This window comes from Ictalurus punctatus, chromosome 1, assembly GCF_001660625.3.
Source record: "Ictalurus punctatus breed USDA103 chromosome 1, Coco_2.0, whole genome shotgun sequence".
NCBI lineage: Eukaryota > Metazoa > Chordata > Actinopteri > Siluriformes > Ictaluridae > Ictalurus > Ictalurus punctatus.
This window is the reverse complement of record NC_030416.2, coordinates 23,133,106-23,159,570: the sequence shown is the minus strand read 5'-3', so window position 1 is coordinate 23,159,570 and position 26,465 is coordinate 23,133,106. Positions and strand designations below refer to the sequence as shown.

Genomic DNA, 26,465 nt, shown 5'->3' with positions numbered 1-26,465 from the left:
TTCTTTTCCCTTGTTACTTAAATAATTTATTTACCACTAGAGCACCACAACAATAATGTGTTACAATACATCATAGTGGGTCAACAACATCAACATCATCATAAACAACAATAACAATATACAGCTCTAACGCAGAGGTCACTGATATGGTCCTCGAGGACCCTCGGCCAGTCCACACTCTGTTCCAGATCATATCAGAACCAGAAAGTCAGAATCACACGGTTCTCTCTTGCATGGTTTAATATGATCAGAAATTGGAAAAGAACAACAAATGTGGTTTGGCAGGGGGTGTTTGAGGACGGAATAAAGAAACCCCTGTTCTAATGTGACAATGGTTGTGCTTCCTTCCACTTCCTGTATCTTAAGGACATCCACTAGCACTATGAGGGGGCTGGGGGTAGGGTGTCACTGTATACTGTCACCTACATATTATACAATGTTGGAAGAGATCGTTCTACACTGATCGGAGCCGTTTCCATTTTGCCTGGCCAAATTTCTTTACTGGAGTCATGTCATTAACACTTGCGGTATGTTGAGGGTGAGAGGGGGGTAAGGGGGGACATGTACTACAAGTAAAAATCCAACAAACAACAAATGTTACAAATAAAAAAAAAGAAAAGGTAATAATAAAATACAGTCAGTGCAATTCTTTGTATCAAAGGATCTCGGTTCATTGGAAGGGGAAAAATAAGCAAAGGAGGGGCTTTGCTCTCTGATTTGAGTGCAATACAAAGTTTCTCAATGGCACATATCCATCAATGGCAACTCAAATACACTTGTAGGGTTGGCCTGGCCCCATTCATGCCACATGTTGAAACTCGATAAGCTGGAAGTGCCAGGCTTTTACTGACTCTCATTACTATAGCTAGCCACAGAGACATTGTCAGACATCTGCTCTACATGCCTCTAATCACTTGGCAAAATCCCTCTGCTGTTGTCCTGTCCTTCCTCTGACTTTTCTGACACGATCTCCTTTCCAAGCCTTCCACAATACACTGTCACCTACCATAACCCTGATCTCTGTCCCACTCTAATTACATCTCATCTCATTACTTCATACAATGTTGACATGGCTGAACCTGATCAGCACGATTGGCTTTATAGGAACTCTTACGTTCCTTCATTATACAGTAAGTCCCTAAAGTGAACAAATTTATATTTCTTGTAAAAAAAAACAAAAACAAAAACCCTGCCTTTTAGCATGATTCTGTTGGAGTGCATGTGCGTGAAAGTTTTTCTTTTTTGGAACCATGACAGATGTTCTGTAGTATATAATGTGTTCTGTAGTGTGTACTCATGATCACTCAGCATTACAAATGATAAACCGAGAGCCAACGTTTTGGTTTGACTGTATGATTCACAGCGTCTCCGACATTACACTTTGCATACTTTCCGAGTTCAAAAAGAATCATTTTATTGCATATTCATAAACTCTGGGCATATCATGAGGCAGATTTCACACCTGCTGCTTTCCAAACTCACAGTCGGTCACATGTCGGTTCACGTCTTGTTCAGCTGCAATGGAATTTAGCGAAACTATTTTCAGTCCCTTGGTGTCTTTCCCCGTATCACAAAAACCTCTTCACCGTTCCCTTCCCCGTTCCTCTTGTCATGTCTTAGCCAGGAAAGTCACTAACAGGCCCCGCTGACATTAAATAAGTGAGGTCTTCAACAATTTCCAAGAATCAAAACCAGCTTTAAAAAATAACGAAAAACAAATGCTACTACAGTTTGGAGGGACGCATAGGTAAAGAAAGATAAAGAACGAGACAGAGTTTGCTATAACTGCTTGCTGAAATGAGGGATTCTCTTTTCTACTACTTCACATGTAGACACTTAATCATGTACTTCCAGTGTTTGCCATACTCACGTCCTGGTGTGATGAGTGTGTGAGATGAGATGTACTAAAAGGGCCATTTTTTTCCCCAGCACACATACACACAAACACGTATGTGCACACTTAAGTGCAAACTCTGCGTGTGCGCCTTTGTGTGCTCACTTTGTACAAATACATACGCTGGTTGTAGGAAATGTACATTTCTGTTCCTGGCCTGCACAGCAATTTCTATACCTGTGTGAATGAGACAGTTCGTGACTGTATTAAAATTTATAGTGTATGAGTGTGTGTGTGTGTGTGTGTGTGTGTGTGTGTTTGTGTATGTGTGTGTGTGCAGCTTTAGCCAGTTCCTAGCTGCATTTGCAGGACTTTACAATCATATTGGAAAGCTGCTCAATTTTGGGGGTCTTTCCAATGAAGTAAAGGATGGTAAGAGGTTCCAGGTCTTGGGATACGCAGCACGGAGAGGCTGATGCTTCTGGATTAATGGTGTTATATAGACCAAGAACCTGAGAGAGAACACAACAAATTCCATTATCAATCCATATTACAGACTCCATTTCTGTTGTGTTTATATGTGATTCATTTAGAAACAGAGGAAAATCTGTAAATTGTTTCATACGTAAACTTTTATTTTATTACATTTTGTATGCATTGTATATAAATCAGGATGCATCAAATATCAGGTCATAGGCCCATGTGTAATTCTACATTTGACCAAAGGTTGTAAGTCGTAATTTCCATCGTCTGACTATGAAAAAAACAAAGAAAACCCAGCCTCAAATCTGAAATCTTACTCTGGAACTGGGGACAGTCTCATCAACCCTGAGTTCAGCAAGTGACGTCAAATAAACATGGCGGCTCACAGCATGGGAATAAAACAATGTAGCGCCAACATAGTGCCTTTAAATGAGTTACTGCATACTGTATATACAAGTATGTCCTTTAGAACAATCAATATACAATTAACAAACAAATATGTTTGTTAAAGCTACATCACTAACTGACATGCTGTTCTCTGTTCGGAGGAGGTTAGTATACATCATTCATCACAACTTTCTGTCTAGCTTGTTGCTAACAAAAGACGAACATGGAAGTGCCTTTTTTCCCCACTTTGAACCTTGAATGCTCAAAAATGACATAATTCTGACTTCCCTCTTTTAGTCAAGTTGAATGCAACACTATTACGGCAAGTTGAATGCTTAATAAATTCCAGTTGTTTGCTTATTTAAATACTGGCATGCCCACAAGTAACCATATATGGTAAGAAAACATTTTTGTTAGTGCATAGAGCAACATACAAACAAAAGAAACCTGACGCATGGATCACATTTTGATAAGCAAACAAAAAAAAAAATGCTGTACTGTTTAATAATTTTTAATGTTATAAATTAACTATATTACATTAACACGTGTTTCAAATCACCAGGAATGGAAACCCTTACAATAAACATATTTAATGTTCTGATGACACTTTAATTGCAAAATGAGTGCAGCCAATAGTTCCAGTGACTGACGTGGAAGTCCTAATTGTGCATGTGCATTGTGTATACGCTCTATCCAAATGGCAGGACATGCAACATCCTCCATGTCCACTCTTTTAACCATTTATGGGATTTGTGCATAACCACAAATATACTGCATTGAGCATTAATTACATTTCATTCAAAAAGCAGTAAAGACTTTCATCGTTTATTAGCAGTCCAGACCAATGATTAAATAAACCCCATATGTAAAGCACTCCTGAGCTCACAAGTTCCAGTGGTAAATATACAAATGTAAGCAAACTTATCTTTTGATAAATTATGCGCTGAAAAATTCCTACATGCCTTTCACACACATATTTGTGCGTACGCACCATTAGTAATTGATGGCCAAGGTACTTAGTTATGGAGTAGCAAGGGGAATATATGAATATCTGATCTGTTCCTCATTTGTGAATGGCCACATTATGACATTAATACTATAATGCAATCATATTTGCTCAATCATTCCTAATATTTAAGGGATTCTACTTAAGTTATCTACAATGCTACAATTATGATTTAAACCAACGTGAACGAGATATTAAGTCTGCATGAATTGCATAATATTAATAGACCTCTCAGAAATATGATCCAGAGTGACAATTGGGATTTCAAGGATACGCTACAGGCCAAAATTTTGGAAGCAATTAAAATAAGTGTACATGTAAAAATAAACACTACATAAACACTACATAAGTTTTTGCAGGTATGCTCTGTTATAGCACTCCAGGGCATCTTAATGTCATTCCTTGCTGGGTGCTCAAGCGAATCTCATCGGAGAAGCCATATTATGTGACTGTCAGGGCCAGAACATTTACCATAATACACCTTGACTAGAAAATGTGGTGCTGCGGTTGTGGATGGTAAATTTTCTTGTAAACCATTTTCAAAAACTTTACACTATACACTATACTGTACACTATACTGTACTAGATATTCTTACCTTAGTGTGCTGGGTGTCTGCACTCCAGAGGTAAGGACATGCTCCAGCACAGAAGTTGGCATTGTAACCTTTTGGCTCATGGATCCACCTCCATCCGAGGTCCTTCTTGAAGTCAATGTACAGCGAGCGCAGACAGCAGTTGTCCTGAACGTTCCTGCAAAATTCAAGAGCAGATTTTTGATAGCCCAGATGCATAATGGCAACTGGCCTAGCACTGCGTTTTCCTAAGCACTCTTTTTATCCTAGATCTAAATGGAGACTCTAAGGATTCTGACCTGGAGCAGAAAGCAGCATCCAGGGCTCGTTTCTGTCTGTGGCTCTTGTGCTGGGACTCCAGGCGGTAGGACGGGAGCAACATGAGCAGCAAGTGTGGAGACAGGCCACTATGACGGCGGCCGAAGTTATCATCAATCCCTGTCAAGCAGCATCCCCAAAACTGATTAGCAAAGCCAGGAAGTGAGAAACTTATTTAATTCAGTGATCATGGAATTTACTGCAAGCATTTTAATCAGCTAGGTGGATTTAGAAGATTAGGTGTCCTACTGTGAGATAGAAACAAATATGTAGAGCATCTGCAGATGTATTATTTCAGAGTTGGACAACTCTGTTCTGACTGATTAAAGAGAAAAGTTTTTTTTTTTTTAAAAAAACCCTTGTTGTACTGCAGAAGGACATGACACACTTTACTCAATTTCCTCTCCTCTCACACATGCACACTTTCCCACACAGCAACCCACCTGCAAAGCGGGCCTCCAGCTCCTCACTCTTGTTTGGGATGATGTAATTATTTGATGGCACAAATGTACAGCAAGGACAGTGCAGGCTGATCTTGAATCCATTGTTTCTGTCTGGGGGAGGGAATGGGGAAGAAGTCAGGCCCAGCTAACCTACTGGAGATCGATGAGCTCATCCTAGCGCTGGCATAGGGTTTGGGTGACTAAGATAACTCACTCCTACTCTCTGCCATGTGGAGGTACAGCTAAAGGCACCAGTCCCTCCATGCAAACAGATCCAACTCCTGCATTCATCACAGCCCTGCCAACAATGCTGACTAATACTCAGTGCACTCACTGCTCTCTCACTCTGACAATACACATGATACTGCTTGAGATTTCATTTTCAAACAGATGTCTGTGGTGGTGTTTTTTTTTGGTTTGTTTGTTTAATTCTGCAGAATGTTTGGCGAATGTTGGAGAAAAATACTTTGCAAAACATCTCACATAACAAAAATATATTACTGTATACTTCAGCAAACTGAAATATTAACTGTTATACAAATCTTTACAGTGTATTTTAAATGCATATATATGTTTTTTTGTTTAAACCTCTTCTATTTTATCTCATAATGTGTGCCCACTTTCTGTTCTCCTTCTGTTTTGTGTTAAACTTTTTTTTTAATCTTGTAAATACCATTTATTGTTTTCACTGTCAAATAAGTATGATTAACTTACAAATATACACAATCCTATGCAGTGCTCTATGCAATAGCCGACCTATAATGTATGTTTTACATACAGTATATAATATCTTATATTATTATTGCATTTATACACTATAATATATGTAAAATGTAAGCTTTTACAGGCCACTATTATCCATATATTCTCCCATCTAGGAAAAGTGGCCATAATCTATATACTGTAAAATCAATGTACTATTATCAATGTACTATACAATGCAATTGAATGTACCTACAATATAAAAATGTTTTAATGATATATTTTGCTGTCTTAAAAGTTACTGATGTGCTATTCTGTTCTCAACCACAACCACAGTTCTCCCTCACAACCACAATTGATGAAATGGGACTACTAAATAGTAAGAAAAGCTAGCCAGCATATTGAAGGGCAATAAATCGACGTATTTGTTAAGGATATGCAAATATAATTGCTCCCTTTTTCCCTTTACCTCTGTGCAGTAGCCATTCGCTGACCGCTTCAGTTACGTCAAAGGACAGCCACTCGCCCTCTGTACGAGTGCGCACCACTTTGCTGTCGATATAGCGCTGTGTGGGTGATGTGGGGTCCTTATGGCCCAGGATCTACAAAGAGAAACAGAAAACAGTTCAGCACTCACAACTAACAGCTCTCAAACCCTTTACAACTTTTCCCAATTTTCTTTCCTTTCTCGTTCCTGCAGCATCCCAGTGAGCGCAAAAATACAGATTGGCTCTGTGCCTGTTGGTTAAAGCCAAAGTTATAAACAGTTCAGCTGCACAGGTCTGGAGAAGGCCCCCTGCCCCCATCTACATCCCACCACCTTCTCCACCTACTCCTTCTTCACTCCACCCCTTCCCGTCGGAGGCTCCCTGATCGATTAGCCAGGTCTGGGAAAAAGGCTCGGAGGAGCTGTGCTGGCGGAAACAGATGCTGGCCGGACCACGCTGTTATTGCTCTGTCCTTCATGGCTGTGTGTTTACGTTGGACCATGCACTCCTTAATGTGTAAAACATTGCTTGGTCTGCAACACTGAGAAACCCGGCCTGCCTCGCCTCCGTGGCAAAATGTTAGACATGGGGCTCATGCTGGGTCTAAGCAGCAGAGAGTGTACACTAGAGACCCACAGCTACACTACAGGCATCTGAAGGAGGAATTAGGGCCTTGTACTGATAAAATCATAGAATAGCTGTGCTTTGGGACCTGTAGTTTGGTTTCACCACAGGAGATAGTGATACAGTAAAATTAATTGGCGAGACGTTGTGAAAAACTGTAGAAAGTGAAGAAGGAAGGAATTTTAAAAAATGTACCCGAGTCATGATGTAATGACATTCCTTTTTACAGACAATAAGATGGAAGATGTGTCTGGTTTATTCTGAAAGAAACCATAAACTCCTATTTTGCCTTTTTTTTTTTTTTTTTATCCCCTAAGAGTAAGACAGGCTAAAACATGTCCTATAAAATATGTCCTATAAGTAGCCTGTGGGTTACTTTGTATCATGAAGGGATTTCATGGCTGAAAAATGTCCTCCGTTTGCGCCTTCTATACCACATACATCATCATAATCTGTGTGTTAAGGTTAGAGTGAATCCCAGCTTAGCTAGTGTTTACTGCACCTGTCATGTCTGCCTTTAGGCATAAACACCATCGTGTTGAGGGTTCCAGAGAAGTGCAAGTGGGAGCCAGAGACAGAAAATTGGCATTTTCAATCACCCTCCACAATTTAAAGGAAAATATACTACTCTTGCTGCTTTTGGTGTGAATGAGAGCTGTTTCTTGGATCAGTACACTGTACTCTTTTTAGATGGATGAACATGGATGGATTGAAAGAAAAAGGAAGAGTAGCATGACGAATGTGCAACATGATGGTATGTGTGTGTGTGTGTGTGTGTCTGTGTTTGTGTGTGATTTAATTACTGTGGTTTTTGATAGCTGCAAAGACCATTAATGAATTATTTGTGACAGGCTACAACTCAAGCTTATGTTAGAACAATAAATGGATTAAGAGCCTTTTCAAGGGCTCAACCTCAGTAAAAAAAAAAAAAAAACAACAACAAAAAAAACAAAACAAAAAAAAAACTTACAACCTTGCCTACATCCAGATCATTAGCTCAGAGTCTTAATCAATGAGCTACCACTACCACTTAAGTGTTAAGCATTGGCCCATTGCAAATGCTGGGTTTATGACTGTGCAGAAGGGATGAAACCAAATATGAATACATTGTGCAGAATGAACAGTTAATGAGTCCTAAACAGATACAAATACAGACACCAATAGGCACATCTTCCAGAAAGGTTCACAGGGCACTTGGTTGAGACTAGAGGTGTGTATTGAGACTGGGATCCCATAGGGTGCACCAAAAAAACTGCATGAGCTAGAATTACATGCATATGCATATACTTCCATGCATTGCAAGCAAGTGGTCATGGTCAGTGGATATGAAGCATGCTAGACAAATTAAGTGCATGTTCATTAACACACATTTATAGCATTTATTCATTTATCCTTAGTTATACTAAATTGTCTGGTCAGGGTCATGTAGGTTAAATTAGGCTACTGCTTAGTTTATATTTTAGGAAATAGAACCAACTAAATTTGTTAGAAAATGTGTGCTAACCATTCCAGTTATTCCATGCCTACTTCGGGTTAATACAGATATACAGATATAGATACGGATAATTGATGTACTTAACAGACACATATGTCTCGGATAGTCTTGGACACTCTACATAGATAATTCAATAACACTGGGGGTAAATTGTGAACTGGGCAGTGGTAGCTCAGTGGTTAAGATATTGAACTTCTGATGGCAAGGTCATGAGTTTAAATCCTGCCAATCCACTGCCAAGCTGCCACTGCTAGGCCCTTGAGTAAGGCCCTTAACCCTTAACTGCTCAGTTTTATAAATTAGATGAATGTAAGAAACTGTGGATGAGGGTGTCTGCCAAAATGCCACAAATGTAAACTAATGTAGATGGGAGTCTAGTAATGATAAGTCAAGGTGACCTGGCTTGTGTTACATTCACAAGTATATTTTGCCACATATTTGTGGAATTTCATTGATTCTATAACATTTCGAATTGATTCAGTTCAGTTTAAGTTGCTGGAAGGGTGAACATTAGTACTTTGTATTGACAAACATAGCTATGTACAGACATATACGTCTTCAAGATTATACTGCAAGTCTTGCTTACTAGACACTCAAAATGAACTGTATTATGCATGTGGCTCACCTGATAAAGCTCAATGCGCTGCTCAGATACACGGGCCTTTGGGTTCTGCAGCCTGAAAATCCTTAGCTCAGCCTTCACCAGGTTGGATGCGTTCTTCTCCATGGAGCTCACATCAAACCTGAGCCGTCTGAAGTAGGGATTGTAATAGGTCGGAGAGATGACATCTGTAAGATAGAGAGGAGAGGACACTCTTATTGACAAAGACAGTCATGCTTGTGCAAGGTAGAGATCTTTAACACCATCTGCACTGTTTTTGTATGTTCTTGGCGGGGCTTTTTCACTAGCGATTAGAGGCTTCTGCCAAATGAACAGGCTTGATAGAAGAGCCATATGTTGGACGACTCAGACTGTTCTAAAAGATCTCTGGATTGCACCTGTAGTACACACCTCATCAGTTATTCAGCCATGGGTTACTTGGAGGACGAATTGATGTTTGAATGCGTGACTCAAACAGTGTACCTAATTAACATTTAAGTGTATATCAGAAAGTAAAAACCAGACGTGATATTACACAGACATTCTGACAAAACACATTAGCGATAGGATAGGTCAATGTTTTTTTTCTTTCTTTTAGTATAAAGGCTAATGTATTTGTCATGATTCAGGGTACTATAAAAAAAAATCCTTAGAAAATTGAGGTTTTAGTAAATAGATCAGAGACAGCTGGGGATATAGTGCCTGCATGAGCCCAGCAGTACAACAACACTTGCATAATACTCTAAACCATGTGTGACAGCTGTGTGTTTTGACTGTGACTTGTACACCATGTAGCAACAGTAAAGTGAACTGTCAAACTGTGTAATATGAACATCTTTTTGCAAATGGGTAAAAATGCGAAACACACTGCAGTGCAGTTTACCAGCAGGCTGCGTGGTAGCCATCTATATATACAGAAGTTTACCACAACCACAGCCTAAATCTTTACATAACTCTATCCCTACCATAATTAGCCCCTAACCATGTGTAAACTGTGTGTGCTAAGCATGGCCAGACAGGCAGAGATCATGTATGTAGTTACGCGGGATGTACTACAGCCTGCTCAGTGGTATCGGACACAGCCTGAAGCCCCAAATTGATGGCTGTTAGGGTGTGCAGAAGCCAGGGATTAAGGAACTGCGGCGGTTTGTTTAAAGAGCCTACACAAGCAGGATGTCCAACCAGAGAGTAAAAAAAATGCTTAGCAGCTGCTTCTCGAGTCAGCATGACAGTGAGTTCAATCACGATTTTCAGGGAAAAACCCATTTACTAACTTCTACTTCATGGGAATGAAGTGTGTGTTTGAGTGTGCGTGTATGTAGGGGGGGCTGAAGTAGACTGAGGCTGCTTTGTCCATGGATTTGCAACGTCAGATGTAGTAGTTGACTGTGTATGGTGTTGGAACTACATAGAAAAGTATGAGTTTTGGCCTATTTTGTGATAGATGTGTGGCAGAAAAATGTCTAGTGGAGACAATATAATGGAGTAAAATTGGCGTTTAATCAAAATATCAAACTGTTTCCCAAACTCAGGATTTTGAAAGCCCTTTTCTCTCTCTCTCTCTCTCTCTCTCGCTCTCTCTCTCTCGGATGATCCTGCTGACAGCCAGCCAATACTAACTTTTCACTGTATGACCAGGAGGACATATGGGCCAAGACTAACGAAGCTCTTGCTAGCTTCTTTCCCATCCATCAACAGAAAAAGAAGAAAAAAAAGTACACTTCAAACCTCCAGTAGGCCATCTTAAGGAGCAGAGTTTATATAAACTTCTCCAAAGCATCCTGACTCTATGAATGACTCTGCTGTGTTCAGCTTTGCGCTGGAGACTTTGAGCTGAGAACTATGCACACTGCTGTGATGAACACACTATTGTGTGTTTACACATCAATTGCATCACATATGCAGGCATAATAAGAAATAATGAGACCTCTAATCCCAATATGCCATGTTTTTCCGGTCACACTCTGATTCGCTGGGGAATTTGGGCTGACTCAGTAAGCAAACCACCAATTTTCTGAGGTTGAGAGGCAAAGAGGAGAGTAACCACGTTACCGCTGATTTATATGAATGTGACATGAACGTGATATACCACAACTGGCGCCACTGTGGTCTGAATGCTCCCTTGCCCTGCCTCAGAAAGAGATTTTAGCTGCCTTTCAGGAGTAAGTTCTCATCAATTAGCACTTGCCAAGGTTTTAAGAATTTATTCCATTAACCTTTAGTCTACAAGGTTAATACACCAAATCAGGGGTCTTCAGTCTTCAATCCACAAAAGGCTGGTATGGCCGCAGGTTTTCATTCCAACCAAGCAGGAGCCACACCTGAATGCACCTGCTAAATTACTTCATATTGGTCTCCAAACAACTATAAAGTGTTATATATATATATATATATATATATATATATATATATATATATATATATATATATATAAAATATACATATAGAGTATTGTACAAAAGTTTTAGGCACATGTAAAGAAATGCTGTTGAGCAAATGTGTCTCTTACATAATGTGCTGCTTTCTTTAATTACATACAAACATTTTTCTGTAACATTTAATTTTGTGATGGAAAATTAATGTTTGGGAATCTAAATGTACTGACTTGATTATGTAGAAGTCATAAAATAAGTTTTAGTGCAAAGTTTGTACTAAAAAAAATAGGGTGCCTAAATTTTTTGTCTCTCTCTCTCTCTCTCTCTCTCTCTCTCTCTATATATATATATATATATATATATATGTCTCATAGCTCCAAGGTCCTCAGATTACTGTTCTCCCTCTGTGTCTGTCTGGGATTCCTCCAGGTTCTAGTGTTTCCTCCCTGGCTATGTTAAATTTCCCTTAGGTGTGAATGAGCGTGTAAATGTGTGTGTGCATGATGCCCTGCAAAGTACTGGCATCCCATGCAGGGTTTTCCGCCTCACGCCCAGTGGCCCCGCCATAGGCTTCAAGACCTACTGCGCCCCTGACCAGAATAAAGCAGTTACTGAAGATGAATGAATTTAAATATATATACATTTTATATAAGTCATTTATAAGATTAATACATTCACAATCATACAAATTTCTTAGAGTTGCCAAAACACTGAATATCAGCTTTTGCACATGGCTTGTCTTCATGCTCTCCTTCATAAGCCTCTCCATCTCGGGCCATTACAAACATTTGGTTAATAGATCTTGAATGGCTTCCTGAGTGAGCAGTACTAGTGCTGAACAGGAGGAAACGTGAACTCTTAAAACCATCAAGCAAGAGCTTCCTTCCTGATGGAGAACACTCGTGCAGATGCCGTCCCCTCCTCTTCCTGCTTGGCCTGAAGGCCTGTGCTGTAGCAGTAGATGATCCTCTCTTGGTCTGTTGATAATCAGCCACCACTGCTCGGCCTGCGCTCAACCGGCTCTAAGCCAACACATCTCTGCACCACCCAACACACATAAGCCTCACCTCATTCACCCTCACAGAAACACACATTCACACGCAAACAGAGGACGTAATGTTTTCTTCCCTGCACATAATATGCATACTATAGAAGCTCTGAGATCTGTTTACGCTAAGCAGGATTTGCATCTTGGGGGTATTACATTAAGTAGACATTTGTTCCAGCACACTGGAGCCAAGCTCCCAATCTGCGCCAGAGTGTCTTCTCGCTGATCAGGAGACCTGTGCCAGGAATTCGTTCCCAATGTCCTTTACTCGTTTGCTGACCCCAGATTTGTTTCCTGTGCAATGGATTCTCTCCAGTATACAGTGTGCATATATAACTGTTGTTGCTGAGCAGGCAATCAAACTCTTTTTATATAAGTCACAGTGAAATACACAGTTTTATGGTTGTTTAATGGGGAGGAGAGATAAAGATAAAGTTACACACATATAGACCCTAATATATACATACACAGAGACTCTACAAATGTACAGAGTCTGGCCCTAACCATAACCATACAAACAAAAGCAAACTAACTGTTTTTGCTCTTGCAATTTTAAAAGTAATGAGGTATACATTTTATTTTTAAAAGCACATTCCCCACAAAATGGAAATTGAGTTTCATTCCAATTTTATTAAATGTTCATAGCTAAAACAAGCTTTGAATTATGAGTAGAATATCAGAGTTTGTTCAAATTGAAAGACATTATTCGGGGTTTTTTTTTTTACCACTTGAAATTGAAAACTCAGAACAAATATTGGTATGGCAGGGCTAAAACGTTTCAGGGTGAGTAGAGGGGAAAGTATCTGACCTACTTTTGAGCATTTCTCACTTCTGTAAGAAATGCTGTCGGATTCCCCTTCTTCCTCTGCAGAAGAACACACTGTTCTCTCCTTCTCACGGAGAGAAAAAGGCAAGATGAAAGCACTGATCATATAAAGAGAGAACAGACAGAGAGGTAGAGCAGCACTCTGAGGTCAGACTATCCTTCCTTTTGTTACGTGGCAAGACTGCAGAGTCTAAGAACACTACTGGCTGTGTCAAGGCCTAGAGAACTGGAACCAAATCCAGTCTTAGCAAAAAGAGCAGGGAAACAGTGGAGGAGTGGGAGTAGGAGAAGCAATGGTTAGAGCAAGGAAGGAACTGGAGAAAGGTTTGGAGAGAGAGAGAGAGAGAGACAGACAGACAGACAGAGAGAAGGAATTTGAGACAGAAGAGTGCTCCTGCCTATGCCATTTCATGCGGATGCCTCCACCCAGCCACTCACCTGCCAATAGCAAATTGAAAACAACTCTGTGCATAATCCCTGGGAACTAAAAATACCCAAAGCTTTGAAGACCCGTGCATAAACTCCTGTCAGTCTGAACACGGTTCCTTCCCAGCAACAGCCCAATGAACACACACACACACACACACACACACACACACACACACAGAGAATAACGAAGGGGAAAGGAGCTAAGACATAGCTGATGTGGAAGGGACTGTTGTCCTGCTGGCACTCTGTTCAAGCTTCCCTTCAACTGTTGTATGGCAACCAGAAAACAAGCAACTGCAAAGAAGAGTGTTCCCAATGACCCTTCTAAAACCAGCCCAGATAGACAAAGCTGACTCCTTTATCAAATTTCAGAATTGCTGCATGGTTGCCATGGTCTCACAGATCATTTGTGAAGAAACATTGCTGGAAAAACATGGTTTGTACAGTGTCACTTCCTGCTCTACTGCCATTTGCAGAACTGTGAAATTACAATAGAGATAAACAATAATGGGGTGGCAGTTGGAAGATTCTCTTGCACACACCGCCTCCTCAAAGTTTGACTTAATTAATCTTCGACAATACTCAAAACGCCTTCCCGGGCCCAGTGAATCCCTCACTCCTACAGACTCATGAGAGATAGATGGGCTCCAGATCTCTTTCCCACACTAGGATTTACTTGTGTTAGAATATCATATTACGCAGGACCTGTGCTCTTGCTGTAAACAGTATGAAAGTGTTGGAGGAAAAGTTGTTATTCTTTTGCGTCCCCCCCCCCCCCCCCCCCCCGTTCACTCGTTACTCTCTCCCAAGTTACGCAATCGAGTTTGGCCGCTGGAAAAGCGGCAGCGCATCCAGATCTTGCGTAAGTTTACTGAGCCCCCTTTTCACAACAACTCCACCATGCACAGTGTGCCCGTGGACTGATTTCTTACCTACTTTGAGTGGAAGAAACAATTCCTATTTGATTTGGAACGCAACAAACTAGACGTTCTCAATCTAGTAATGCATCTACTAAAAGAAAATCTTGTATTGGGCTAAACTGGTCCTTGAAATTGATCCAGATTTGGCACATTTCATTTCAATACTGACGTCACATCAACCTTGCAATACACAAACACACCCACGCCCATACAATCAAAACAGAGCTACAGAAAAGAGGCTGAAGATCAAATCCGAGTCACAGATTTCAATGTGCAACGTATTACTCCCAAAAGAAGTGCAGCAGCTCACGAAGCACAAAGCCACAGATTGAATGCAGTTGCTGGCTACACATCTCCTCGATTATGCTCTCCAGGCCTGTGTTAATAAAGTGTTATCACATGCATGTTCGCTCCTTGCGGGTTGCTGGAGATCAAACTCTATTTGTTTCCGCTGATATCACACAGATGGGTTGCACAGCAGAGAAGGCTTCCCCTTACACAGTCTTGTGCAGGGATGTGGAGGCTTCGGCATCTCTCTGTGTGCTGGGTTGATTTTGGGAGAGCCCCTCCACACCACAGTGTTTATTTACAGTGCAGGAGGGAAGAGGGGCTCGAGTGTTCTCTTGGAGTCACTAAACATAATCTGTCATGCACACGCACCAGGCTTCTCGCTAAGCTGCACAAACACTGACACACTTCAAGCTCTCTCGCTCCCTCCCTCAGCCTCTTTCGAGCTGCTTTTTCTTCTTCTAATGCTAGCATGTATACATAATCATCACTGAACACATATAAAACAAGAAATGAACATTCCAATGTATATTCATGAAAAATATTAACAGCTGGTCTGGCTATTGATAAAAGGTGCAATGACAACAGACTGATGGGTTAATAAACACGTCAGCCGCTAAATACAGTTATTGGCACTTTGTATACAAAGATTTGTCAAAACTCATGTCCATTTTGGCACATGAGAGTAAGAAGGCACTTAAGTTTTCCAACATGACTAATTCTTCCACTAAGTGCTAAGTGGTAATTAAAGTTTAATGCCCAGCTCAGGAAAACCAGGAAAATTTAGACAGACAAATGTTTCTCTCAGTGCTCATGGGCAGGGAGAGCAGTGTGTTCTAGCTGTAGGAGCATTGCCTATTTAGTGTAAGAGCACAGAAAGGTCGACTCTAACAGCACCCTGTGATGCCCTAATGGCTGGTTTATTAAGCTTATTTGTGTTGTGATGCATAGAATGGGCTTTAGGGTAAATGTGCTGAATTTTGCAAATCCACACTGTACATTCAATCAGTAGGGATTGGCTGAGGCAGGTTGGTTTGATTGTGTACTTTTACTCAAATTTTATTCAAGAGCAATATTGCCTATATTCACTATAAGACCAAAGGTTTGTAGACACCTGACCATTACACACCCATAAACCATTCCAGGTTTACTTCCCTTTTGCTGTTATAAGAACCTCCACTCTTCTGGGAAGGCTTTCTACTAGATTTTGGAGCATGACTGTGGAGATGTGCTCATTCAGCCACAAGACCATTAGTGAGGTCAGGCATCACTGTTGGGTGAGGAGGCCTGGGGTGCACTCAGCATTCCAGTTCATCCCAAAGGTGTTCAGTGGGGTTGGAGTCAGAGCTCTGTGTGGCCACTCGAGTTCTTCCACTCCAATCTTGGCAAACCATGTCTTGTATGCTGTATGTATGCTGGAACAGGTTCAATGCTTCAACATAGAAAGTCATTCTATGTGTCCAAGTTTGTGGCAACAGTTTGAGGAAGGCCCACATAGCTGTGATGGTCAGGTGTCCACAAACTATTGGCCATATAGTGCAATTCTTTAAAAACTTCATAATGTGCTCAAATTGCTGATGACCAGTGAGAAAATGCGGACATGAAATGCATGCTCATATTTACATTTTAAATAACACTAAAATAGTGTTTCACTTGAGGTTAGTTGAGCGAGCTAAACATTTTCGGGTAGGTGACAAATGTTTGCTAAAAGTTTGTTAGTACAAATGTGAGATGGCATGCAGTAGGGGCTTATTATATAGTTCCTATGTTTCCTTTAATATGAAATATGCATAGTCATCTTTGTTAACGTATTCCTGTGCAGAAACTCAGAAAAATCCTAAACCGTTCCCAAGAAGGTCAACTTTAGTACAGTATTTGTGATTTAGACCCCGGAGGGAAGTAGTATAGATCTGCTTCTTTTCTTCATTCTTTCCACAGTGAAACTCAGGACTCCCATTTTGTTTTTTTTTCCGTCCCCCTAGTGTTCACGTTCATGTAATGACCAGAAGTACGAAAACAGTCACCTACGTGGATGCCCACAACGCTGCCCTCACATGTTCACAAATACACAGACGTCGAATTATAAACCAGGCCATAAACGTTGGACTACTGAGAGGAAGGTCTTGAGTTCAAATCCCAACACTGCCAAGCTGCCATTGCTGGGCCTTGAGCAAGGCCTTTAACCCTCAACTGCTCAATTGTATAAATGAGATGAATGTAAGTCTCTCTAGTTAAGGGTGTCTGCCAAAATGCCATAAATGTAAATGTAATCAGGAATGTCTTTAGTGACAGTGCACTGGAAATAGGTTACTTTAGTTGCATTTAGACTTGGCCATACAAATGTTGATGTTAAAAGAGGTGTGCTGTTTTAGATCGGTCAGACATGTTACTTGTGACACTTACGATCGTCATAGATTCATACATTCAACATGCATACAAATGAAGCAAGATACATTGACCTCACAGTAAATCTATATGACCTACATGACCAAGTTGTATTTATACACATACAATAAATGTAAACACTGTACAGACCACTATAGAAATTCCAATTATCTATGACAAGTACAATAAACACGTTGTCATTACTGAAATATGTGGTTGCTTAAATTATCTATTACACTGACTTATAATGTGCTCTAGTAGTTATTCTAAACATATGATTAACAGCGCCTAATAAGGTTGTTCACGTCGAGTAATTAATCTTTATAGTTCCTAACCGGTCATTATACACTCCAACACAGTTATATAGTCTTTGCAGTATTAACAAGACATCTGAGCTTTATTTCATTATGTTTGCACTTAACCTCACATTTAATTGCAGGGAGTTAGAGCTAAATGCATGTATTATGCAGGACATGGTTATTAATGGAAAACTACTGCATAAAGAAAAGGAGTGTAATTCAAAATAAAAGTAAATAAAATCTAATTACTGCATTTGGTTTCTGTTTACCTGAGCTTACAATAGGAGCCTTAATATTACATTTTTATTATGCTGACCTTAAACCTCTTAAAATGTTTTTAACAAGCACTCAAATTTGGGTTTTGAATAATTTAGGTACCACTTAGCACAACCACAACTATGTGAGTGCTTTGTGCCTATTAAGTGGTTCAAGTACAATATATTTAATAAATATTTGACATCCCACTTAGAGGTACCCCTGACAGCTCGCAATGCATTCAAGAGCCCACTTTTTCCTCTTTAGTCAAACAAATTACAATCTTAAATGGTCACATTTATATCCAGGCCAGAAGTCTATCATGTATGTGTAATCAATTAGAAATCACATCCTTTCTGCAACACCCATCAAACAACTCACCAGTGCACACAACAGCAAATCACACATACGGACATGCACAACCCCAAAAAATGACTGCAAGTGCAACTTTTCTGAGCCCTAACTCCATGTATGCACACAGTGGAAGCCTTGTGTTCATCTGCACTTTGCCACAAGGAAGCTCTATACTTGGCTGCAGGACATGTGCATTCACTAACACGCAGACAGGACATTAGTATGGTAAGGTTTATGCATGCATGGACATTTAATAGCTCAGCATACGTGCACAGAAAACGAAACTGAGCAAGTGAATGCTACATTAGCCTTAATGAATGAATTCCTTTGGGACACTACTGTTTCTATTCGGATACCTGACCTTGCCACTTTGTGTCTAAAATATGTGGCAGAATAAACCATGTATCAAAACATGGAGCCTGTAAGTGACATCAAGTACATTTGGAACTGCTGATATAGCCACACTGTGCTTACTAATAAGGCAAATATTCGGAATGCTGGGAAAAAAATCCTGCTGAGTGTGCCTAGTAAAATACTCAGCATAAAAATAGCTGCATTTGGAAATATTAGGTTTGAGATCATTTCTAACACAAAAACTGAATAGAGAGTATCTGCGATATATATAAATATATAAATATATATATATATATATATATATATATATATATATATATATATATATATATGTGTGTGTGTGTGTGTGTGTGTGTGTGTGTGCATGTGTGTATGTATGTATGTGTGCAGAGATTATATATATATATATATATATATATATATATATATATATATATATATATATATATATATATATATATATAATGTATGTGTGTGAGACGGAGAGAGATTAGAAAGGAGGTGTATTGAGTTGGTAGAGAGAATTGTGTGGGGCAGAAAGGCCTGAGAGAGTCTGGACAGCGTGTAAAGGGGGAAAGGGGTGTAGGAAAGGGAAAGCCTCTCTGGTGACTAGCACACTCCACACCCCAGCAACAGTGGGTCTCCAGCTGGAATTTTCCATGGAGCATGTGGCACAGTGCAGCATATATGCACGCTACCTCTACTGCGCTCCAGGAGTGTTTCATGGGTTTTGCCTGCTCTGTCCCTCTGCACAGCTCAACCCTTGCTAGCCCTCTCTTTTTTGGTCTCCCTCCCTTCCCGAGCTCTGCATTTTTGTGCGCCTTCCAGTACCGTTGTGCCCTGCAGTGCTGCCTGTACGGACTTCCTGGTGCCCAACCAAATTAGGCTGATAACCCTGTGCATTTAGGCAAGCTTACAGTGAACTCTCCTAACTCAGCAGATGCAGAAGTAAAGCTTAATAACGGACAAATTTTAAAAATAACCTGCCTCTCTTCTCTGTGTGTTGACACAGTATTATTTATATCCCATAAATACCTTCCAGACTGAGGTTGGCACTAAGCCAGATCTATTCATATTAGGGTATTTGTACAACGGATCGGGCCAAGAATAATATTTAATGCAAACTATACCTTGGGGAATATAAAATATCTCGTAACTATATTTTCCCCTCTGTGCTACGTATATGCTCCCATATGATCTGTGAGGGGAAAATCCATTTCAGAATTAATGGCACAATACGTCCATTGAATATTGTTATTTTGCTTACACAGTCATGACTTTGCAAACACCAACGTGCACAGTAGGCCTGTGTAGGTGCACAGTAGCGTATTATTCCAGAAAATTGGGGGGGGGGGGGGGGGGGGGGGTCCTAATGAAATTTGTAGGCCTGTTTACTGAAACATTGTGGTGGAAATGGCCCGTGTAAAAAGATTTAGCTAATCCAGCACATGAAATTGGCTTCATGCTGGGGATTAAAAGTAACACATAGGCTATAAGTGTCCTCTCTCAGTACATGGATGCATGAGCATGTGCTCATTTCAGCTATGCTGTTGTACTGTAGAGCGCAGAAACTTTGAGTGCTTGCCAGCATTTACAGCAGCTTAAAGAAGTCATCTATACATTTTTGTTAAACTGCAGCTGAGAAGTGCTCAGAATATGCAAGACATTTATGCAGGGAGTAAAAAGCCATTTGGGATTAGCCTTAATATAGTTTCATTCTTGCCAAAGATTACTGCCCGCATTATTCAAATCAGATCAGATGCCACAAAAAGACCACGGTGTAACTGAGACTATTTCTGGTTAAAATGCTATGTGTAGTGCATATTGATTGTGAAGTCATTCCACCCATCATGCATAAAGTTGGAATCACTCAAACTAAACTGTATTCATACCTGCATGTGTTAATAAACTAAAAAGCACAGCTGGCATTACTAGGATATAAAGCCACGCAGTGGGAAATTTTTGGGTTGAATTGCTGGATCATTCAGTAGTGCCCATTTGTGTCTGAATAATTTAGACTGAAAATTACGTGATTAACCTATACAGAGTGCGCGATAAACAATCCACACGCACATAATAATGAGGGACTCGTACTGCAGAATATGAACACACTGAGCTGCAGGTATGCCATGGTGCATCACTCACTCTCGGCTGGGTAGAAGGGCTGCTTGTCGATTTTGTGCACCTCCTTGGCGTAGTACTCCTCCTCGCTGCGCTGGCGCTCACAGGTGGCGGCGCGCTCGTTGGCCTTCTCCTGCAGCAGGTCGCGGGTGCTGTTGTAGATGGCGATGATATCCCGGGACACGTCTTCAGGCTCCGGGAACTCCTCCGGCGGCTTGCTGAGCTTCAGCTTGCTTAGGATCTGGCCGCGGATCGCCTCGATGCGCTTCTTCATGAACTGGTCCATGTCTAAGGTGCTGCACGTGGACAAGCCGAGCGCCACGGCCACTAGATCCAGGCTCAGGAGAATGCTCACTACGAAGAGGTTCATTTTCGGTGGAGGATGGCGGTGTTCCTCCACAGTTTTCAAAAAGCAGTTTTAGTGCTACAGTAAGGTTTGTGTTTGCTGAATGAAGCACACGTAGCCTAGTGAAGAAAAGGAGACGATCAATGCATTTTGTAGCCTATCGCCGGATAAAAGTTTGACATTAAAAGTTTAGGCTATATTAGGATGATTAGTCACTGATCTTTTTTGTGGCTGGATATCCATTTGGCGTGACAGCACTGAGAAGTCGTTAAATGGCTTAAACAACAACAATAACAACAAAAAATCCTGGAAGCGGAGAGCAGATCTTCTATATGATCACACCTCAAGCCGAGGAGTCGCAGTCACGGCCATCTGAAGTGGAATTCTGCGTGGAGCGAACAGCGTGATGATATGCGGGTCAGCGCACCTCCAGCGCATCCAAGTGCCCAGAAAGCCTTCAGTGAACACCGCGAGAGCGCCTCACGCGCTTTAAAACTCGGCACGATCCGCTCGTGCGCCGCCGCGCATCTCCACCGCCTGCCGAGTCGCGTGTGATTCGAGCGCGCGCGTTATAACGTCGGAGAGGAAACTTCACAACAACGCGAACACGTCAAACGAACGGAACGAACGAGGCAAATAAGTTATTTTCCCTTCGGCGCGACGGAAAGAGCGTTAGTGCGCTTCTCCATCCCCTCCTGTGGAAAACGCCAGTGCCGCGTGCCAGCGCGCACCATCTCCTGGCGGCTGGCTGGAGGGAAAGTCAGCTTTATAAAGGGGACGCACCTCACCACGTGCTTTCGTGCTCTTTCACACCGAGCTTGTGGTCATCGCCTTCAGACTGAGCGGACTAGACTCCAACCTACGCGTACACGGACACTTATTATCCATATTTCAGCGCGTGTTGACATGGTGCAAAAAGAGAGAAAACCCACATCCACGAGGTCCTAATGCCGGCTGGATGAAGTTCACCAAACGCACTTCATTTATATTTCCTTATACTACAATGCGCCAGTCACAGTCGTTGTATATTTTCCCTCTCACATGCAAGACTACCCTGCTGGAAAAAAAACAAAAAAAACAATAGAAACCCTCATAGAATTTATAATGATTTTAATGGTTATAATGGGAATTGTATTGGCGTTAATAGTTATAATGGGAATTGTATTGTTTTTAATGGAAACTATAATAGTCCCTGTGGGTTTCTACTGGTAATTTGTTGCCTTCTACTGGTGTCATGTAACGTCTAGTGGATACCATTAAGGGCCAATAATGGTAATGGTTTTGATGGTTAGCTGATGGTTTGTTATGGTATTTGTGGTAGAAACCATTAGAATTTTTGTGATGGTTTCTATTGGTTTGGGGGTTTTTTTCAGCAGGTTATTCATTCATTTACGTATTTGTCTGGCAGATACTTTTCTCCCAGATGACTTACGTTGTATCATTTCTCACTTGTAAAGAACTAAGGGGATCACTTGATTGCCCCGCAGTGGCTCTCTCTGGCAATAGGCATTTTGAATTCACAACCATCCAAGTACTAGCTCAGTCTTTACCACTGAACCATCACATTCCCATTTTTTACAGTTGATTTTATAATTATTATGCTTTAAGCTATATGAAAGCTTTAACAACTGCCACTGTACCACATTAGGAGACATCATAGAAGATGATTTAGATTAACCTTGTTTACATGCTTCTTTGGTGTGATATCTCAGGGATTGAATTAGTAATCTCAAAATTGACAGGAGCCACTGTTGGGTGATTGACTAAAGCTTTAGCACCGCTGTCTCAGTGGGCTGCTTCCATACAATGCATTTCATTTTGAAATAGTATGGCTCTCGTTTTTCCAGCAGCACTGTTTACATTCATCAGTACAGAGACAGCAACTTTAGGTTTTTCTAATTATTATTCCTACATGATACAAGGTATTTATATATATATATATATATATATATATATATATATATATATATAAAACAAATTTTTGGGACACCAATTGTAAAACGCCACCACTGAAGAGAAGTGGAGGAACCTGAAATGCAGGAGTAGTGTTAAGAAGAATGTGGAAGTCTAAGCATCTGCCAAATGAATAAATGTATTGGATATATTTTGGGTATGAAAGGTAGTGGTGCTGAGACACTACTTTTAAGAAATGTAATGTATTCCTTTGCTCTTTCCCTCGTTCATACACACATCACCAGCAACACCTGTCTGATTTACACTTTCAGGGAATTCCGTTGATTTTTTTCTCATCTTTTGCCAAAGTATCCCCTCCCAACCCAAAACACAGCGATCGGTCAGCGATGACAGGCTGTCAGAAGTGTTCTGGCAGGCCAGCCACCTGTTCGAACCAGATGTGGTCACTAAATCAGTACTCAGTACTGACAGATGTGGAACAGATAGAAGTCTTTAATTGTGTGTGCGCAGTGTATTGGCGAGTGTTTCCATATTAGAAATTGTGTCAGGAAAGGCACAAAGTGCACTCATTCAGCCACCTGCTAGTTCTCAAACCCAATTGATTTGACCCACACAGGTGGTCAGCCCACTATATCAGGCAGGAGAAAGAAGATTGTTAAGAGGGGACACATTCTGAGGCCAAGTGTCAACAAGGCCAGGAGAAGGCTGGCATTCCTGAGTGAAAGGGCGCTGTGTTGCTGTGACGGATGGACGCTTTACATGGCGAGACAGGTCGACTGAAACGCAAAGCCTTGCCCTCTGTGGGCGATAAGACACTCAGCAAATATTTCCATTCAATGTGTGAACAGAGCTGGGAGGAAGACGAGAAAACGTGAAAAAAGAGCAGTCAGCAAAAACCTTCATTCCACCATGACTGCTCCCTAAAAGGGCACACACTGAGTAAGACAGATTTCCTGGCAACCCTCCTAGTGAGGCATCCAGACAGACGTATACGGACTCTCAGCTCACACAGCACCATACACACACACATACATATATTATATATATATATATATATATATATATATATATATACACACACATACATATATATATATACATACATATATATACACACACATATACATATATATACACATATATATACATATATATACATTATATATATATATATATATATATATATATATATATATATATATATATATTTATATATATATATATATATATTTGTGTGTACAGTCTTACAGTCTTAAGTGTGCTTATCATACTGCAAGATGTTAAAATAAACTTAAACATTGGGGTCTTTAAGAGCTTCCTGGTGTGAAGTATGTTTATGCTAACTGAAATGGGGTTTTCCCTCCAGGTCATAAAGTCATAAAGTGATCTGACCACCCTGTCCTACACACCAACTTTTAATCCTACTTCTACAGTTTGTCCAGAGCGCCACCTTACGGTCATTTTGAAATATGAAAATAAAAAACAACTAGTACTGTATTTCAAATTTGTAATATTTCATTACCAGAAAGGGATATATTCAAGCTTAAACTACAGTGCATTTCACCAAATTAACTCTTAAAACTATAATAGTACTATAATCATGAAATTATAAAAGCATCAAAACTAACTACAAGAAACAATTCATGAATGGTGTAGCCATCTGCTATGAGCTAAATGACCCGTTTTCAATAAGAGTATAAGCATGAGATATTTCTATACAAGTTATATTAATTTTACAGTAGTTATAGTTAGATGTTATTTAGATGTTATAGTTATATGTTTCTATACTCATTTTATATTATATTTTATATTAGAAGTTATATTCATTTGCATAACACTAGGGCATGGTGATATGACAAAAATATCATCACAATACTTGGACATTTTTACGATACAGGATAAGTATCACGATCAGAGGTGGGTAGTAACGTGCTACGTTTACTTCTTTACATCTCCTTGAGTAACATTTTTGAAAAAAAAAAAAAAAAGTACTTAAGAGTAGGTTTAACTGGCCATACTTATACTCTTACTTCAGTTCATTTTTACAGAACAGACAGACTTTCCAGGAGAGGCGTGACTTACAGTTCTCCATGTAGTCTGACATTCAGGATTTTCCCCTTCATTAGAATCAGATCCGAAGTAACTAGTAACTTGCTACTTGAGTAGTCTTCTCATTAACATTATAACTTTAACAGTTACTTGAGTAATTACTTTTATAAGTAGTTATACTTGTACTTGAGTACAATATTTGGCTACTCTACCTACTTCTAATCACGATATATGATTTAGTTAACAAACTGTCCGTAAAACAGCAGTAAAATAAACAAACCTTGTTAAACTGACTTTGATGTTACTCTTCATTAATATCAACAAAGATGAAGTTAAAAAAAAAAAACATCTAATCAAAGGCATCCATTCAGTACCATTTCATTTGTAATTATTAAAAACATAAAAAATACACCATCAGACCAAGAATATCTCAGAAGTGTATCACGTAATCATTTATCACGATATTATATCAATATATAGCCCAGCCCTACATAACACTATAAATTTCAATATAGAAAGATTTACATAGAAATACATATATAGAAAGTGAATTGGTTTTTATAGTCATATAATGAGAAAGGAATTTAACCATGCCTTAGTTTAAGTAATGAGTCCGCATTCTCACTCCAGAGGGGATACCCTCATTAGTAGATCACTGATGCCAGTACAGCTAGGTATACTCCTCCTGGTTGAACAGGCCATGCTCTGTGGTGAAATGTTAATGTCGATACTGAAGTTGGTCACTACGCCACATACACTCACCATCCACTTTATTAGGAACACTTGCACACCTACCATTCTGTGTAAACTCTAGAGACTGTTGTGTGTGAAAATCCCAGGGGATCAGCAGTTCCTGAAATACTCAAACCAACAACCATGCCACCGATAAAGTCACAGAGATCACATTTCACCCCATTTTGATGTTGATATACATATTAAGAGAAGGTCTTAACCTGTATCTGCATTATTGTAAGCATTGTGCTGCTGAAACATGATTGGCTGATTGGATAACTGCATAAATAAGCAGGGTCACAGGTGTTCCTATTAAAATGGACAGTGAGTGTGCATAAACAGGGAGATTTAAAAACCTTAAATCTAAGTATCTTTAAGTCAGAACATTTTTCATAACATTTGGACTCCAGCAGTTGTCAGTAAAGCATTTGATTCAATTATAAACGTTCTCTGTGATGCCCCAGGCTCTAACAGCGAGTGAAAAAATGAACCATCATGAACGATCACCATCCAACCAATCAGCCCAAGGCGGTATCTTTACTTGCCTGTTAATCAGGTTACTTGATAAAATCAGAAAGTTCTACCTTTGCATCATCAGTCAGGTGTGCACGCCTAGGCAGTGATTGGGCATGTGTTTCTGGGGTTTGGTTTTGGAAAGAAAACTAAAGAACAAGGCTGTATTTATTTTAAAGTGAACAAATTATGCTATAAACTCATCCTTTCAGAGAGCATACGCTGCTCTGATTGGTAAGATGTCCCAGTCTGTTGTGATTGGTCTACCGCTGTCATCAAGCAGCCAATGAAGACCAGAGGCAGG

General features: G+C 40.1%; 2 protein-coding genes across 2 annotated transcripts in view; one reads left to right on the top strand and one right to left on the bottom strand.

Annotated features, from left to right (window-relative positions):
* Nucleotides 1–21,853, bottom strand: tgfb2 (transforming growth factor, beta 2). The gene is made up of 7 exons (XM_017476217.3): nt 20,632–21,853; nt 8,978–9,141; nt 6,215–6,347; nt 5,044–5,154; nt 4,582–4,720; nt 4,307–4,460; nt 1–2,346 (listed from the first exon to the last, which is right to left on the bottom strand). The coding sequence occupies exons 1-7, from the start codon at nt 20,975–20,977 to the stop codon at nt 2,188–2,190; spliced, it is 1,206 nt and encodes a 401-aa protein (XP_017331706.2). The 5' UTR covers nt 20,978–21,853; the 3' UTR covers nt 1–2,187.
* Nucleotides 1,562–26,465, top strand: part of rragca (Ras-related GTP binding Ca) — a 50,830-nt gene continuing 25,926 nt past the window's right edge. Inside the window, exon 1 of the mRNA XM_053679596.1 lies at nt 1,562–1,565. The gene's annotated coding sequence lies outside the window, so the exon portion shown is untranslated. The remainder of the gene's footprint in view (nt 1,566–26,465) is intronic.

Bases quoted from the DNA above. Each gene is read 5' to 3' on its own strand.
- tgfb2 (XM_017476217.3), bottom strand. From the start codon at position 20,977: ATGAACCTCTTCGTAGTGAGCATTCTCCTGAGCCTGGATCTAGTGGCC. The intron at 5,155-6,214 runs GTAAAGGGAAAA...TCCCTCCCCCAG, and splicing joins CGAATGGCTACTGCACAGAG to ACAGAAACAATGGATTCAAG. The intron at 2,347-4,306 runs GTAAGAATATCT...GTTCTCTCTCAG, and splicing joins CAGACACCCAGCACACTAAG to GTTCTTGGTCTATATAACAC.